This window comes from Eulemur rufifrons, chromosome 30, assembly GCF_041146395.1.
Source record: "Eulemur rufifrons isolate Redbay chromosome 30, OSU_ERuf_1, whole genome shotgun sequence".
In the NCBI taxonomy this organism is placed as follows: Eukaryota; Metazoa; Chordata; class Mammalia; order Primates; family Lemuridae; genus Eulemur; species Eulemur rufifrons.
In genome coordinates this window covers 61,871,035-61,887,267 of record NC_091012.1, presented here as the reverse complement: position 1 = coordinate 61,887,267, position 16,233 = coordinate 61,871,035, and the positions used below count along the sequence as shown (strand labels likewise).

Sequence of the window (16,233 nt, the reverse complement as noted above, 5' to 3'; positions counted from 1 at the left end):
CTAAAGAAGTCATTTATAAAACAGAATTGGAAATTCTCCATGTTTGGCAAATACTTTCAGGGCAAAAGTTGTTTCATTGGTCAATTCACTGGTTTCGTTTCCCTAGATTTTAATTTGATAAACCCTATTGTGCTTCTCTTTGATGCTTTCAGGAAGATGGTTTTACATTTTTCCACACATTTTTAGTTTTTTTAGGCATATCCATCTGGATACCTAACTAGTTACATGATTAGAATATTTGTTATTTCTCTATGCCATTATTTTGTAGTATATGTCTTCTTGGAACACCTGAATCAAAATCACTTAGAGATTTTTATTAAAATTTCAGATTATGTTATTCAACTTCAGGCTTACTGAAGTGGAATTTCCTAGAATGGGTTCCTAATATCTGACTTTTTGTGAGGTTCTTTAGCTGACCCTAACACATATAGACTTTGTTTTGATTTGTACTTTTAAGTCTAATATCTGGTATTTTTATTATAGCAGACTGAGTTCTAAATTTATTATTTTCTATACTTATCCTAGCACCATGTCTTGAACAATCCATTATTTTCACATCTATTTGACATGTCAACTTTTCTCATATAGTAAGTGTGCGTGTGTGTGTGTAGATCTGTTTTCTGGCCTTTCTATTTTGGTTCATTGAGTTGCCTAGTCTTTGAGCAATATCATACTATTTTAATTATTATAGTTTTATGATGTGTTTTACTGTGTGATAATATAAAACCTTCCTTATTTTTTATTTTATTATTTTCTCCCACACAATAAAACATTTAATTTTGAAGAATTAAATAGTTTTTTCTACAGTTTTGAAAAGGTGGGTTTTTGGCCTTATCTCCTATACTTTTTTCATATGGACTTAGAAGTCCTGAAAGACTGAGGTTCTCCATGTTCATTTTACCTGATTCTTTGCCTCAAATAATTTTGTATTTTAATCTTAGTGCTTAGCATGGTCATTCTTCCTCCAGATATTTTTGTGCCCAACCTTCCAAATTGAAGTCCAGGTATTCACTTCTCTATAGAGCCTTTATTAATATTCCAAGGCTCAAGGGAACTGTCTTAAATTTGATAGCAGTTATTGACTGTATCACTAATTTTTCATGGTAAATCCTACAGAATCACAGACTGTGAAAGCTGGACGCTACCTAAGATGATCATATTGTCTATGTTTGTCATTTTACAAATGAGAAAACAGCCCTAGAGTATGGGAATGACTTGTCCATGGTCTCCTAATTATTCCACTGCTGAAGTAAACCCAAGATAAATTTCTTGTATTTTAGAGATCTTTCCATTAGCATTATCTGCTATATCATTATTCCATTGTATTTTTATTTTATTTTCATTTTTATGTTCCTAGTTTCTTTAAAAAAATAAAGACTAACAAGTTCCTTAAAGACACCACCCATATCTACACACTTTTTTGTACAACTCATAGACCTAATATTATGCTTGTGCTTACTAGACACCTAATCAATATGAATAGATCTTGGTAAAAAACAAGTTGTTCCATTAACCAGATGTCAAATTGAGGCTAATTCCTTGTGGGTGCCACTGTTATAACTGTATAGAACGTGGCATCTAGTGGTTGGTGTATGTATTACAATCACCTGATTTCTGTTTTGTTTTAACCCATGAGTACCAGTCATTCTTATAACCTAAGTGGAATAAGTAGAATATAACTTAAATTTTGAAATTGAATTTAAACAAAGTTATCTATAATTCCCAAATGTTTTAAGCAGTGATCTCTCTAAAGTATAAGTATGTTAAATTAAAAAGTATAAAAAAAGAATTACTAATTTTTGTGATTAGCAATTTCACTAATTTGTGAAAAATATTATGTAAATATTAGTTGTGTAAAATTACACACAAGAGCATTTAATATTTTGTTTGTTTATAACTTATATTACAAGTTGAAGGCTATTGTTGGATACAAAGAAGTCAAAAACAAAATTGTAAAGAAAGGTCACATAGTATCTGGTACATATTATTGAAAGTCTAGTAGGCAATCTGGCTTTGCATTATTCTCAGGAGCTTGATTTATATTTAAAAGAGGAATATCTCTCAATAAAGGCTGAAGATGGAAAGTTACATTATCTTCTACTTACAACAAAAACTCATGCACATATATTCACATATAAAGTACAGACATACATTTCAAAGTCAAATGCTAATAGTTATTCTTACATTAATAGCCATTTTGTATTATCACTTCCCTTTACCCCTCCATTAATGCATGAATATTGACAATATACACAATCTAATTCAGTGACAATGACCATTGATGGTTCTTATCTTGTGAACTTATGAATCAGTATCTTCTTGTGAATTAGTATGTTTTAAATTTTGTAAATTCCATATTTATGTTTGTACAAAAGTATTATGCATTGTAAATTAACCTCTGTTCCTGGCACATCATAACATAATTTTTCATATGTGGGTTCATCCTTCCCATTAGAGAGCAATGATGTATTGTCTTTGTCTATCTGCACCTAACATAGCATAGTGGCTGGCACATAACAGCTGATTAGTAAATATGTGTTGAATTAGTTATATATTAATATATTGGAGGGAGCTATGTCTTATTCATCTTTATATGCCTAGTGCTTTACTAGTTTTCTGGCCTCTAATAATGCTCAATTCACGTTTGATGAATGAGAAAGTCTGAATAAAGCTATTTAATCTGTAATGTAGTTAGCATATAATACTAAAATCAGACTGTAAAACCTAATCACCTATGGGTAATAAATAATGGCTGCATAACACACTTTCAGTTTGAAGTATCAGGAGCACATCTTTTATTGGAACAGCCTCTTGCAGTGTGACTGAGAGATTCATCCAACATCAAGCCATTGTTGTTTGCTCTTATAACCAGGAAAAGAGGTTTCCGCATGAGGGTGGCCCCTAGTTGCAGCTTAGTTGGTTAGGAGTGCTGACTAAATGGATGAGGTCAGTACTTTGGTAAAGGTTGGGGAGGGTACTCTGGTTGTTTATTAGAGTAAAGGAAATCAATAAATGTTGAGCAGGAGGCTAAGGTATTTTTTAAGTCATAGGCTCTCAAGGTTGAGCATTGATGAGCATTATTTGGTATTTATATCACATGAAGGTTTTAGTAAGTCAGTCTGATATCTATTTGGTGAAAAGCACAACCACCTTCTTGTTCATAAATACTGAGCTATCTGTATATGTTAAACAAATTTGTTTTTGTTAGCAGTTTTCTAAGAGTAAAGGATAGTTCTGGATGGCAGAAGTCATCTACTATCTCCTTGTCTTCCATAGATTTTTTATTTTAGGGGATAATATTTTTCTGGCTTCAGGCCCTCAGTTCCTAAAGGGAGTAAATGAATTTGTTAGTAGTGGTTATTTAAAACATGTAGGCTGTGGGAGCAGCATTTGTGGTAAAGCTTAGAGCTGTTAGAGACTGAGCCACATAGTGATGAGGGAGTGGGAACAAAGAAAAGAAAGGTGGCAAAAGATAGTGTTATGTAATTTATGTTCCATGATTGCTCATGAATACAAAGAAGCTAGTGATTTGAAGTCGTAGGCATCCTTGGCGAGTTGCCAAGGTCATTGCTAATATAGATTGAGAGGTAATTTCTTACAAGCGATATTAGGAAAAAAAAAAGTTCCTAAGAGCTTGGACAAGTGGCAAATCATATTACAGGGAAGCTGTAAGAATTTCTTTTCCATTTTAACATCTTCTTACAAAGATATTTCCCACTTTAAAATTGTAAAAATTACACTTGCCCATTTTGCAAAGTTCAAACAAAAAATGTATACAATAAAAGGTGAAAGCTTCCCCAGAAGTAACCATTGTTAGCAGTTTGGTAGATATCCTTTGAAATATTTTTCTGGTATTTACTTTACAAGTCTGGATTGTTGAATGCTGTTGGGCTGTAAGTCAGAGTCTGATTTTCAGTTTCATATTTAATGATTTTCCCTTTTCTCTTCCTTATAGGCTTGCTATGGGTGTTCTCCAGGATCAAAGTGTGAATGTAGTGGTATAAAAGGGGAAAAGGTAAGATCTGAGACTGACTTTTGAAAATTTAGTAGAACCAGTTAAATAGTGTTTTTAGTATATATATACTTAACAAAATAAGGCTTCTATTGCAACAGTTAAGTAAATAAAGTGAATTCTACTAGACTGCTAATTTTGAGCGCCTATTAGACTATATTTTAGGGATCAGCAAACATTTTCTTAAAAGGAATGTAGTAAACATTTTAGGCTTTGTGGGACACATAAGGTCTCTGTTACATATTCTTCTCTCCTCTTTTTTTACAGCCCTTTTTTAAAGTGATTAAAACATATTCTTCTTAGCTCTTAGACCATAGAAAATAAATAAGCCTTTGACTACATATGTTATGTGAGCTATACTCTGCCAAACTCTGATCAATGTTGTTGAAGTCACCAACTTAATAAGCAAAATGAGGGGAAAAATGCTTGAGGAAATAAAACGTTTATCAAGCTACTAATCTGTGCTCGATACCAGGCTGGACAATTTCATGTATCTTTATCTAGCCAATGCAGGTTAATAATAGGTGAATGTCTATTTTTATCTTACTTTTCTCACAGCTCCTATTTTATAGCTATTGTGATGATAAGGTAAGTATTGGTGAGGATTAAATAGCATAAACCTAACCACTATGAGTCAATGACTGACATCGAAATTAGAAAATTAAAACGGGATAAATTATAGCCTAAAGAGAGTTGCACTAGGAGACAGAGGATCATACTCTAGTCTCCACTTTTTGAGGTTCAATAAATATTTTTGAATGAATGGGTGTTACTAATGACATATGAAGAAATTTGGGGCAATTTCTCTAGGGTGTATTCCACTTAGAGATATAGAAGCTGCATTAGCATATTAGAGATGCTTAAAAGTCCTGGAGCAAAGAAACCTATTTATTTGTTTTGTAATGCTCTATTTCCAAGCACCATTTGATCATGTAATCCACTTTCCCTCTAATAGAACACCTATTAATATTAATTGAATAGTGTTCTACAGAATACTTATTTGAGTAACAATAGTTTGAGGGGAGTAGTTTTGCAGTAAGGGTGCTTTCTGTAGTGGTAAAAGACCAACCAAGATTAATTTCAGATTAACTCTTCTTGAGATAAGAATTAAACACTTCTTAGACAAAATTTAATAGCTATTTGATAGCACAGGAAAGTGACTAAAGGAAGAAAGTAGAGTAGATTCTACCCTTGAAAGAAAGGAAGTACACTGGGTGAATTTGCGTTTGTATGGCTTTCTCCTTGGTATACCTCTCAATCTGCATGGCAGAGGATGGCTAGAACTCAGACAAAAAGCCAGTCTTGCTGGCTTGAGAAGTCACTGGACAGATTTGAGGATGCCAGAATGGCTGGAAAGTGAGGAGACATAGGCTGGAATGGAGGGAAGAGCCCCAAAATTTGCTTGATAACTCTACACAAATTTTTGGTTAAATTCTAAACCTTATATGTATAGCGGTGGATTCATACAACCCAGCAAAAAGGAACAGCTGGAAAGTTGCAATAACTAAACATAGATTTAACTGCCGTCCATTGAAGGAAAACAGTTTTAAGTTTGAGTTCAGCTGAGTTAACTATGGTATTTCTCAAAACAAAAGTTCAATCAATATTCTTCAGAGGAAGATAAAAGAATCCAGAATCTCTACATGTTACCTACTGCGTCCAGTATGCAATTAAAATTTACCAGGTAAAAGTGATCCCTAATCAAGAAAAAGACCAATCAATGAAAACCAACTCTGAAATAACAGAGATACTAGAATTTGCAGACAAAGATTTAAAACAGAAAAGATAAATATATTTGTTGGTTTAAAGGAAAATCTGCTCATAATAAGTGAACTGATAGGGACTCACAATAGAACACTGGAAACTATGTTTAAAAAAGGAAAATCTAGATTTGAAAAGTAAAATACAAGAAAATACAGTTTCCTATATGGGTTTAACAGCAGAATGGAGATTACAGAAGAAATAGTGATCTTAAAGATATATCAGAAGAAATGATCCAATCTGAAGAGCACAGAGAAAAAAGTGAAAAAAAAAAAAAAGAACAGGGCCTCAGTGACCTGTGTGACAATATCAAAAAATGTAAAACAAATGTAAATGGAGTCCCATAAGAATGGGAGAGAAAGAACAGGGAAGTAAAAATAAAAAAAAAATAAATAATGGTGTAGTAATAATGGAAAGAATTCTCCATACTTGGTGAAAAATATAAATTTATGCATATAAGAAGTTCAGCAAACCTCAAGCAAGGTAAAAACAAAGGAAACTACACCTAGGCCTGTCATAATGAAACTACAGAAAAAAACAGAGGTTATAAGAAAATCTTGAAGAAATTCACATTATATACAGTGGAACAATGACATGAATGATGATAGACTTCTTACCTGAAAGACTGGATAATGTATAACAATGTAAAAACATCATTAGGGAGTTGAAAAAATATCTGTAGACACAATTATTATATACAGTAAAAATATACTTCAAAAATAAAGGCAAATTTACGACATTTTCTGATAATTAAAAAAATAGAGAATTGTTCATCAGCATTCCTGCACTAAAAGAAATATAAGGAAATTTCTTCAGGCTAAAGGGAAATGTCACTGGATGGAAGTGCGAATTTACAGGAAGGAATAAGAAGCACAAGAAGTGGTATAAATGTGCATAAAAGTATAAAGGACTATATCTTTTCCCCTCAATTTATTTAACACAAAAGTTTGTTTAAAGCATAACAACAGAGCATCAAACTACACAAAGCCAAAACTGACAGAATTAAAGGGAGAGACAGACAAATCTACAATCATAGTTGTAGACTGTAACAGTCCTACATCAGTCATTGGCAGAACTAGGAAAAAAGTCAGTAAAGGCATAGATAATTTAAATTCTGCTATTAACAACCTCAACCTTATGGCCATATAAAGAACTCTACATCCAACAAGTAGAGAATATGATTTTTTTCAAGGGCACATGGAATTTTCACCAAGATAGACTATATGATGGGCCACAAAATGAGACCCTCTAAATAACAAAAGATTGAAAGCATCAGTATATATTCTCTGACCACAATGGAATGAGTCAGAAATCAGTAATAATAAAATTTGTAGAAAATCCTCAACTATTGGGAAATTATAAAGCAGTGTTCTAAATAACTGATGGACCAAAGAAGAAATCACAAGGAAAATTATAAAATATATTTTTGTTGTATTCAAAAGCAACACACTGAAAATTGTGGGATGGACTTAAATCATGGTTATGGCAGGATACAGCTTTAAATGTCTATGTTAGAAAAGAAAACAGATTTAAAACTGTTTACCCAAGTTTCCCACTTAAGAAGCTAGAAAAGGACAAGCAAATTAAATTTAAATTAAGAGAAAGAAGGAAATAATATAGATAAAAGTAGAAATATATGAACTAGAAAACAAACAATAGAAAAAACTTATATAGCCCAGAGTGGGTAACTGATAAATAATTAGCATGACTGATAAGAAAATAGAAAGCAAACATATGACCAATACCAGGAATGATTCTACACACATTAAAAGATCAATGAGAGAATATTATAAATAACTATAACAATAAATTTGACAACTGAGGTGAAATGGACAAATTCCTTGAGAACCATACATTACCAAAAGCTAAATAAATAAATGAATGAATGAATGAATGAAAGAAGCAAAATATAAATAGCCCTATATCTACAAGGAAGTTGAATTATCAACCCTTCCCATAAAAAATTGCAGCTGTAGAAGGGTTCGCTGATGAATTCTATGAAACATATATGTAACAGATAATGTTAATCTTGCATAAACTCATTCAGAAAATAGGGAGATACAGAATGCCTCCTAATTAATTTTATGAAATGATCATAGCCCTGATACCAAACCAGACAAAAACAGAATTACGAAAACAGAAAACAGATCAGTATCCCTTATGAGCATATGTAGAAATTTTAAAAATTTTAGGAAATCAGATCTAACAACATATAAAGTGGATAATACATATGACCAAGTGCAGTTTATGCCATGGATGCATGTTTGGTTTAACATTTGAAAATCAAGAATTGTGATTCACTGTAATTAAAAGACTAAAAATAAATTTAAGGCATAAATAAATAAGCCCATCATATAATTATCTCAGTAGATGCAGGGAATGCATTAACAAAATTCAACATCCATTCCCGACAAAAACTCTCAGCAATATAGAAGAGATTACTTCAACCTTAAGGTGACTGTACCAAACCCCTACAGTTAAAATTATACTTACTGGAGGAATACTGAATTCCTTTCTTCTAAGTTCAGGAACATGTCTGCTGTCACTGCTTCTATTTGACATTGCCAGTACAGTGAAACAAGGAAAAGAAAAGAGGTCCAGACTGCAAAGGAAGAAATAAAACTTTTTTTCTTTTTCTTTTTGCTGATGACATGATTTGCCAATGTACAAAATTGTATGGACATGTGCTAAAATGCTCCTAAAACTTATAAGTGAGTTTAGAAAGATCACAGAATAAACAAAACTAATAAATAAAAATCAGTTGTATTTTTATAGTCTACCAATGAAAAATAGGAAATTGGGATTATAATAATGCCTTTTACAATAACATCAAAAAATTGAAATACTTAAGAATAAATCAGACAAAATGTGCAAGTCCTATACACTGAAAACTACAAAAGTATTGCTGAGGGAAATAAAATAAGACCTGAATAAATGGAGATATATATCATGTTCATGGATTAGAAAATTCAGAATCATTAAGATGTCAGTTCATCCCAATATAGCTATAGATTCAGTGCAACTCCAATCAAAGTCTTGTTTTTTTTTTTGGTAGAAATTAACCAGCTGATTCTAAAATTCAGATGGAAATGCTAATACAGCTTTCATAAAGGAGAACAAAGTTGGAGGATTTATAGTACACAATTCTAAGATTTAGTATAAAACTATAGTAAACAAGATGGCCTGTTATTAGCCAAAGGAGAGATAGATAGATGAATGAAACAGAATAGAGACCCACAGGTGTATGGTGAATTGGCTTGTTGACAAAAATGCAAAGGCAATTTTTTGGAGAAAGGATAGTCTTTTTAACAAATGGTCCTGGAAGAATTGGATATGCATACACACAAAAATTGGCTTTGACTCATGGCTTGCACTCTATATAAATAAAGTTAACTCAAAATGTATCATAAACCTAAATATATTAATAAAATCTACATCTATAGATATTTAAGAAATAAGTAGAGGAGAAAATCCTTGTGACCTTGGGTTAAGCAGATATTTCTTAGATATGACACCAAAAACATGATCCATCAAAGAAAAGACTGCTAAATTGTATATCTCAAAATTCATAACTTGTTCTCCTCTAAAGACATCATTAGGAGAATTAAAAGATAACACAGAGTCTAGGGAAAAAATGTTTGCAAATCACATATCTGATAAAATACTTGTATCCAGAATATATAAAGAACTCTAAAAAATTAATAATAAAATAGTCCCAAATAAAATTTAATTAGAAACAAACTGGCAAAAAATTTTAAGACACTTCTTAAAAGCAGATATAAAGATGGCAAATAAACACATGAAAAGTTGCTCACCATTTTTAATTAGGGAAATGCAAAATAAAACCACAATGTGATGCTACCATAAAACTATTAGAATATCTAAAATATAAAACTTTTAGCCATAGTACATATAGGTGAGGATGTGGAGCAACTGGAATAATTATAGATTGCTGGTCCAAATGCAAAATGATGTAAACATTTTGGAAAACGGTTTGGCAGTGCCTTAAAAAGTTAAACATACAGTTACTATAAGACTCTGTCCATTCCTAGGCATTTACCCATGAGAAATAACAGTATGTCTATCCAAAACTTGCACATCAATGTTCATAGTAGATTTATTTGTAATAGCCAGAAACTGGAAACAACCCACCTGCCCATCAATGGGTAAATATATCAAAACATTGCAGTATATCTATACGATGGAATAAAAAGTAATGAATTATGAATATGCACCCAACATGTTTGAATCTCCAAATAATCACGGTGAGTGAAAAGTTAGACAAAAAGAGTACATTCTGCATGATCCCACTTATATAACATTCTAGAAAATGTCAATTAATCAATAGTGACAGAAAGCAGATCTGACAATGCCTAAGGTGTGTGGGGGGAGGGAGATGAGTGGAGGCATAAGGAAGATATGGGCACAAGGAAACGTTTGTGAGTAATGGATATGTTCATTATTTTTGTGATGTTTTCACTGACGTATATGTGTCAAAACTCTTCAAATTGTATACTTTACATATGTGTAATCTATTGTGTGTTAATTTTAGCTCAATAAAACTACTTTTTAAAATTAAGTTTAACATAGAAGTAATAAAACATCTAGATTCCCCTGAGGGAATGTATCCAAGTGCACACTGCTGAAAACAAACAAAAGTTGCTGGACTCCTGATGAGAACAATTTAATCAGTTGACAACCTAAAATCCATGCCACAGTCAAACATTACCTAAACAAAATGTGCCCATCTGCCAGTGGCATCAGCATTTACTGGGGGCTAGTTAGAAATGCAAATTCTCAAGCTCCATAGCTGACTTACTCAATCTAACTCTGGTAGTGGGGCCAGGTCATCTGTGTTTTAATAAGCTCTCCAGGTGCTTCTGATACAAGCTAAAGTTTTAGATTTTCTGACCTAGGGTATTTCCATTTTGACAATTGCCAAAGATTCATCTTTTCCTATTTACAGTACATCGAATATTTCTTTGGGGTATATAATTACAAAAACAAAACAGAAATTACACAAAATAGAAGATAAAATAGTGTATAATTGCATTACCAAATCAAATTATTGTTTTCATTTTGTTTATTAAGGGTGTTGCCTTGGCCATATGTTCATATAATTTTTATAATATCATAATCCAAAATAATTTTAATGTCAATTGTTGTTATAGCAGTTTGTTATAATTTATATTTTTCCTATGCTCAGAAATTTAATTTTTACCTGTTCATTTTATATCTTCCTTGAGAAACTATACTTAAAATTTTTTTTCATTCCATGATCATGCAACTTTCTTATTGTGATTATAAAGTGCCCTTCCTGTAAAATGGTAACATTTTTATGGGTGCCTTTAACTCACAAACTAGGGACTACTACTCAGTAAATCAGATTGTTATCTTCCTTAATACTAGTTTATGATATATAAACCAGCTATATTACAAAAAGTTATCCTTTGTATAATTTCTCCTCTTATTTTTTTTTTAATTTTGGGCAAAAGCACGCCATAAATTTTATGTAATCCATTAAGAAAGTTCATTCATTGAATGAATATTTACTGACTATTCTGTTGGGCACTAAGAATACAAGTTTGAAGAAGACATGATTGATTAGATGAAGAAGTAATGGAGAGGGTGGAGTCAAGGTTACTACAAATTTCTGGCTGGAGTAGCTGGATTGTGCTATTTCCTGGAATAGGGAAGATGGTAGAAAATGAATTTAGTGTTGTTTATATCAAGTTTGCTCTTAGGAAAATTACAAAACTTATATTTTTCCTGATTCTTCATACATAAAATGGAAATAATAATAGCATCTACCTCATATTATCATTGGGAGTATTAAATAAGATAAAACATGGAGAGAGTTTAGAATAATCTTTGGTACACAGAAAACACTCAATGCATGTTAGCTATTATTATTGTGGAGTTTTAGGTGACTGTGTGATATTCAAGTGGAGATGTTTAAGACAGTTGACTATAGAAGCCTAGCTTTTAGGAAAAGGACTTGATATTTGAGATTTCTCAGGGAAAGAGAAGAAGGTCAAAAAAGGAATCCAGTGTAATACCAGTATTTCAAGGACAGGCACAGAGAGAGAGACATATTGTTCCATTACAGAAATATGAATGATTTTTTATCCAAACATGGGCAGCCAGCATAAACCAGTTTTTTTTTTAAAGTTTGACTCCCCAGAAATAGACACACTAAGCCATTTTCTGTTTGTGAGTGTTAGCAAATTACAGTAAAATCTAGAGTAGCTGTAAGGGTTAAATGAATGCCTAACAACAGGTAGCAAAGGGTAGGCACCAACAAATACCCTGTTCACACAAGTCTTCTGTAGTTTCTACGTTAGTAAACTTTCTACCTTTCAAAAGGCTCATATTGCTCTTTCAATTCTTTTTGCTACTGTCCAGTAGCAACTCTTCTATCTTTCTTACTATAACATTGCTCGTTTGCTAGGTAGGACCACAACATTATTTGACTATGGTGCAAGGAGATTTCAGGATATACCATTTATAGGTGTATAGTTTTATTAATACCAACACAATTAAGCTTTTTTGGCACCCTCCACTTTCAATTTCTAGCTGGTTCCTCTCTTCTCTGTAGCCCAGATAGCAGTTTTGCTTCTGAGAAAATACAGCTTTCTTCAAAGTATTATCTTCAAGTTTTGGCAGAGGTATCCTCTAAATACCAGCTGAGATCCCCAAATGTAGTTGTTTTCCCCTTATGGAAATCTACTCTAACTAGATTTTTTTCCTTCTTGCTTTCTTTCTGACTGGAACTTGTGATCATATTTCTGCTATAAGGTCTGCCAATAACAGGCTATGTGACAATTTGAGGCAATCCAGTTCTAAAAATTTTTAAACTTTTAATTTTTCCCCCCTTGCCCTTTTTCCTTTAAAATAATTGGGTGGAGGTTGATGAATACTTAAATTATCATAATTTTATGACTAATTGAAACAACAAAGGGATATATTTCTAGAAAATAAAAAATGTAGTAATATGTCAGTAATAATTATTGTCAATGCTACAGGAATGTTTTGACCTGTCATTAATTGGCTAACATTTGCTTTCATTAGCTTTAAAGTAATAAGTGGAAAGTGACCAGAAGTAGTCTTTACTAAGTACTTGTATTTATTATAGGATGATTGTTGAATTATTTAATACAAAATTATCTAAGCTCTTTAGACTAAACTTAGTACTTGCAATACACACACACACACACACACACACACACACACAAACACACTTTGGGTGACAGAATAAAAGTCTATTGTACCTTAATCTCTAGGGGTGTGTGTCTTCAATGGCCCATTAGTCAGTTGCTTTGTAGATATGGATGCTTTTTCTTTCTTAGGTGCTGCCCACGCTGTCACTGTAGGATCTGGTAATAGGGTTCCCAGAAAAAGGTCTGGACAGAGACAGCCTTTAAGCCTTAGGAAAGTAGAGGAGCTGCTTGTAGCCCTGCAGTTGGAAGCATGTGCCATGGAGCTATGAGGCCTCAGGGTTCTTAAATTTCATAGTGGTGAATTCTCTTTCTGTGATTGGATCCCCTAGGGGTATTGGAGCTCACACCCTTACTATGGTTGGCTATATGCAAATTAACTAACCCTAATATGTTAACAACAAATCTGGGAGCTTCTTTGATCGTTTCCTTTTACCCTTCTTCATCCCTGCCCCATAAGTCCTTTTTTCATGTAATCCTTACAGACTTGATTTCCTGGACTTGTTGTTATCTTCCCTGTTAAACTCTCGATGTCAATATGTTTAAATCTCACTTCATCTGTGATATGCTTTTTATCTTTACAAGAAAGAAAGAGATTACATTACCATATATGATATAATTTTGGGATGGTTTGTGTTTTTCCCCTCACATCTTATGAGTTTCCCCATGTTAGTAAACACTGTGAATTTAGTATCATTACATTAAGTTAGTTTTGTTTAGGTAGTCATTTGATCTCTTTGAATCTCAATTGTGCTTGTGTTTGAAAATTCACAAATGACCTTACCTTTCATTCTTGTTCAATTGCAGGGAGAGAGAGGATTTCCAGGTTTGGAAGGCCATCCAGGTTTGCCTGGATTTCCAGGTCCAGAAGGGCCTCCAGGGCCTCAGGGACAAAAGGTATGTGTCAAGTTGCCAACCAGTAATACCAGATGAATTAAGCCATCTTAAATGTGGGACTAGGTGTCAAATCAACTAAAAAGTTACTGAATTATAGCCAGGAACTAATATTTAAATGAAACAATGAAAATCTATACTTTATTGTTGTTTTTTTAAACTGAATATTACTGCCATATTCAAATGCTTTTGGGAAATGCTGTTAATTATATGTGCTTATTGAGATCCTGAACAAAAGTTAAGTTCATCAGGAGCTCAGCTAAGCTGGAGAAAGCTAAGTTGCCAGGTGTTAGAGTAGTTGATTAAGACAAGAAGCCAAAAGGAAAGTAATAGTCAAGGCTTTACTCATTGACTGCTATATTGGTAAGCAAGAAGTTAAGCTGGAAAAAGTGCTGATTCCTCCACTGTTCCATTTTTCCCCATGTCACAGCACCAGCAAGTGTCAGGTGTATCAGTACAGATGTTGAGAGTGATTTCACTGCTGAAGGAGCTCAGAACAAAAAGCTCCTATGGTTGTATGGACCCAGGGGCATGGTGGGAGAAGGAGGAGGGCTAGGAGTGGAAAAGTACTGAGTCAGAGTGCAGAAAAAGTGTCTTTAAGGTTTAACCCTCCTCCCATAAGGAGGTCTCCACTGAAGGCCCCAGATAAAGAGTGCAGTATGCACAGGAACATGGCCAGCCAGGGAGAGCCTGAATCTTTGACAGAAACTTCCTTCGGAGACAGCAGTGTATCATATATGCACCAAGTCTGGTATGGGGAGGGCAGCAGTCCCCCATGAGGCCTACCATGAAGCCTTGTGTTGGGCCTGAAAAATCACATACAGATGTTTAGACAAGAGCCAGATTCTTCAATTCTACCCCTTGATTTTTCATGACCTGAGGGAGAAACATAAGATGCCCCATCATGGACCTGAATGAGTTGGACTTTAAGGGGCTGTGTCAAAAACTGGGTAATTAATCTGAGACCAAAGTGGACTGTGGTCGTGATCAATCATATTCCAAGCTGGATGATCAGGCTTGCCTGGAGGACTGAATGTAACTATGAGCCCTAGCTATTGCCAAGCCAGGAATAGATGTTCCATGGTTCACATGATCTACTTTAGAGAGCCATGAGGCTTTTTTCTTAAGTCTTATGATAGACTGTTTTACTTTGCCAGTTTCAGTGATCTAGGTGCAACATGAGGTAGATGCTGGCAGTCAGTTGCACAGACCTCTCCTTAGTTTGCCAGCAGGAAGTTGAGGGCTATATAGTTATCTAACAATATTTGGGCTGAGGAATAAGAGCTAGACGGTTGTGCTTCCAAAGCCAAAGTAGTGTCATTAATGACCTCAGCAAGGGTCAAGGACAGATTTGGCACAACCTTTTCTAACCAAATGACCCTGACAAAGAGAAAAGTTGTCTGGAGCATACATATGAGTAGAGAGTAGGTAATGCCACCTGGCAATTGTCCTGAGTAACCAGGGTCTATCTGGTTTTGGGTAGAGTTTCCATCTTACTCTAGGTAGTGTGATATGTTTAATGAGAGGGACTATTTTGAATATTTGAGAGTCTCTTATCAGTGCCCTATACACACATGTTACACTGGTAGAAATGTTGAAAGTCTGTTTTTTCCAAAAGAAATAATACCCCAAGGGGAAGGCACAGAGTTCTGGGAACGTAAGATTCATTACTATAGCAGTCAACCAGCCAAAAGTCCCTCCTGGTGGGCAGAGAACTTGAGTGGAATTGGAAAATTTATGCAAAGTGGGGGCAGGTACAGAGCAAGAAAAGGTGCCACTATTGAATCCAAAATGGCTCCAATGGCAGATCCTACATCCCTTTTCCCATATGTTTCAGTTGTTCCCATGTTGCGCAGGAGCTATTTGACATCTGAGGAGGCATTTTGTTCCTGTGATATCAGAGTCCAATTGTGGTGATATATCAGGTCCAGAATAATAAGGTTGGGGTGCCTGAGGTACTAAAATGGTCCATGTTTAGGGAAACATCCATTTGTAGTATTCAGCAGCACAGCAATCAGATGTTTATCTTCAGGGTTAGGTGGTGGGTGACATCCAGCAGTTTGTCAAATTCAGAGTGGTGGCAACTATCTGGGACAGGTGTTATCAATGAATTTGGCAAGGTGGAAGTCACATGGTTACTCTGTGGGAGAGAGAGAAGAGGGGTTAGATTCCATAGCCCCCATCCTCTATACCCAGGCTCATGGATCTGAAGGTGTTCTCATCCTGTCAGTTGGGAGGACTGTGTCCATTGACTGCATTGTGGACAGTTTCTTCTGTACCCAAGGGAAAGGATAGCATCTTTATGTGCATGTTAAGATAGGGAATAGGAAGATATAATAGTAAATTTTA

General features: G+C 34.1%; 1 protein-coding gene across 2 annotated transcripts in view; it reads left to right on the top strand.

Annotated features, from left to right (window-relative positions):
• The window catches only part of COL4A5 (collagen type IV alpha 5 chain), a 229,544-nt gene that overhangs the window by 78,009 nt on the left and 135,302 nt on the right, over positions 1 to 16,233 (top strand). For both annotated transcript variants that reach the window (XM_069464364.1, XM_069464363.1), the window contains exons 2-3: positions 3,956 to 4,015; positions 13,798 to 13,887. In XM_069464364.1, the coding sequence (XP_069320465.1) occupies positions 3,956 to 4,015; positions 13,798 to 13,887 (150 nt within the window). The remainder of the gene's footprint in view (positions 1 to 3,955; positions 4,016 to 13,797; positions 13,888 to 16,233) is intronic.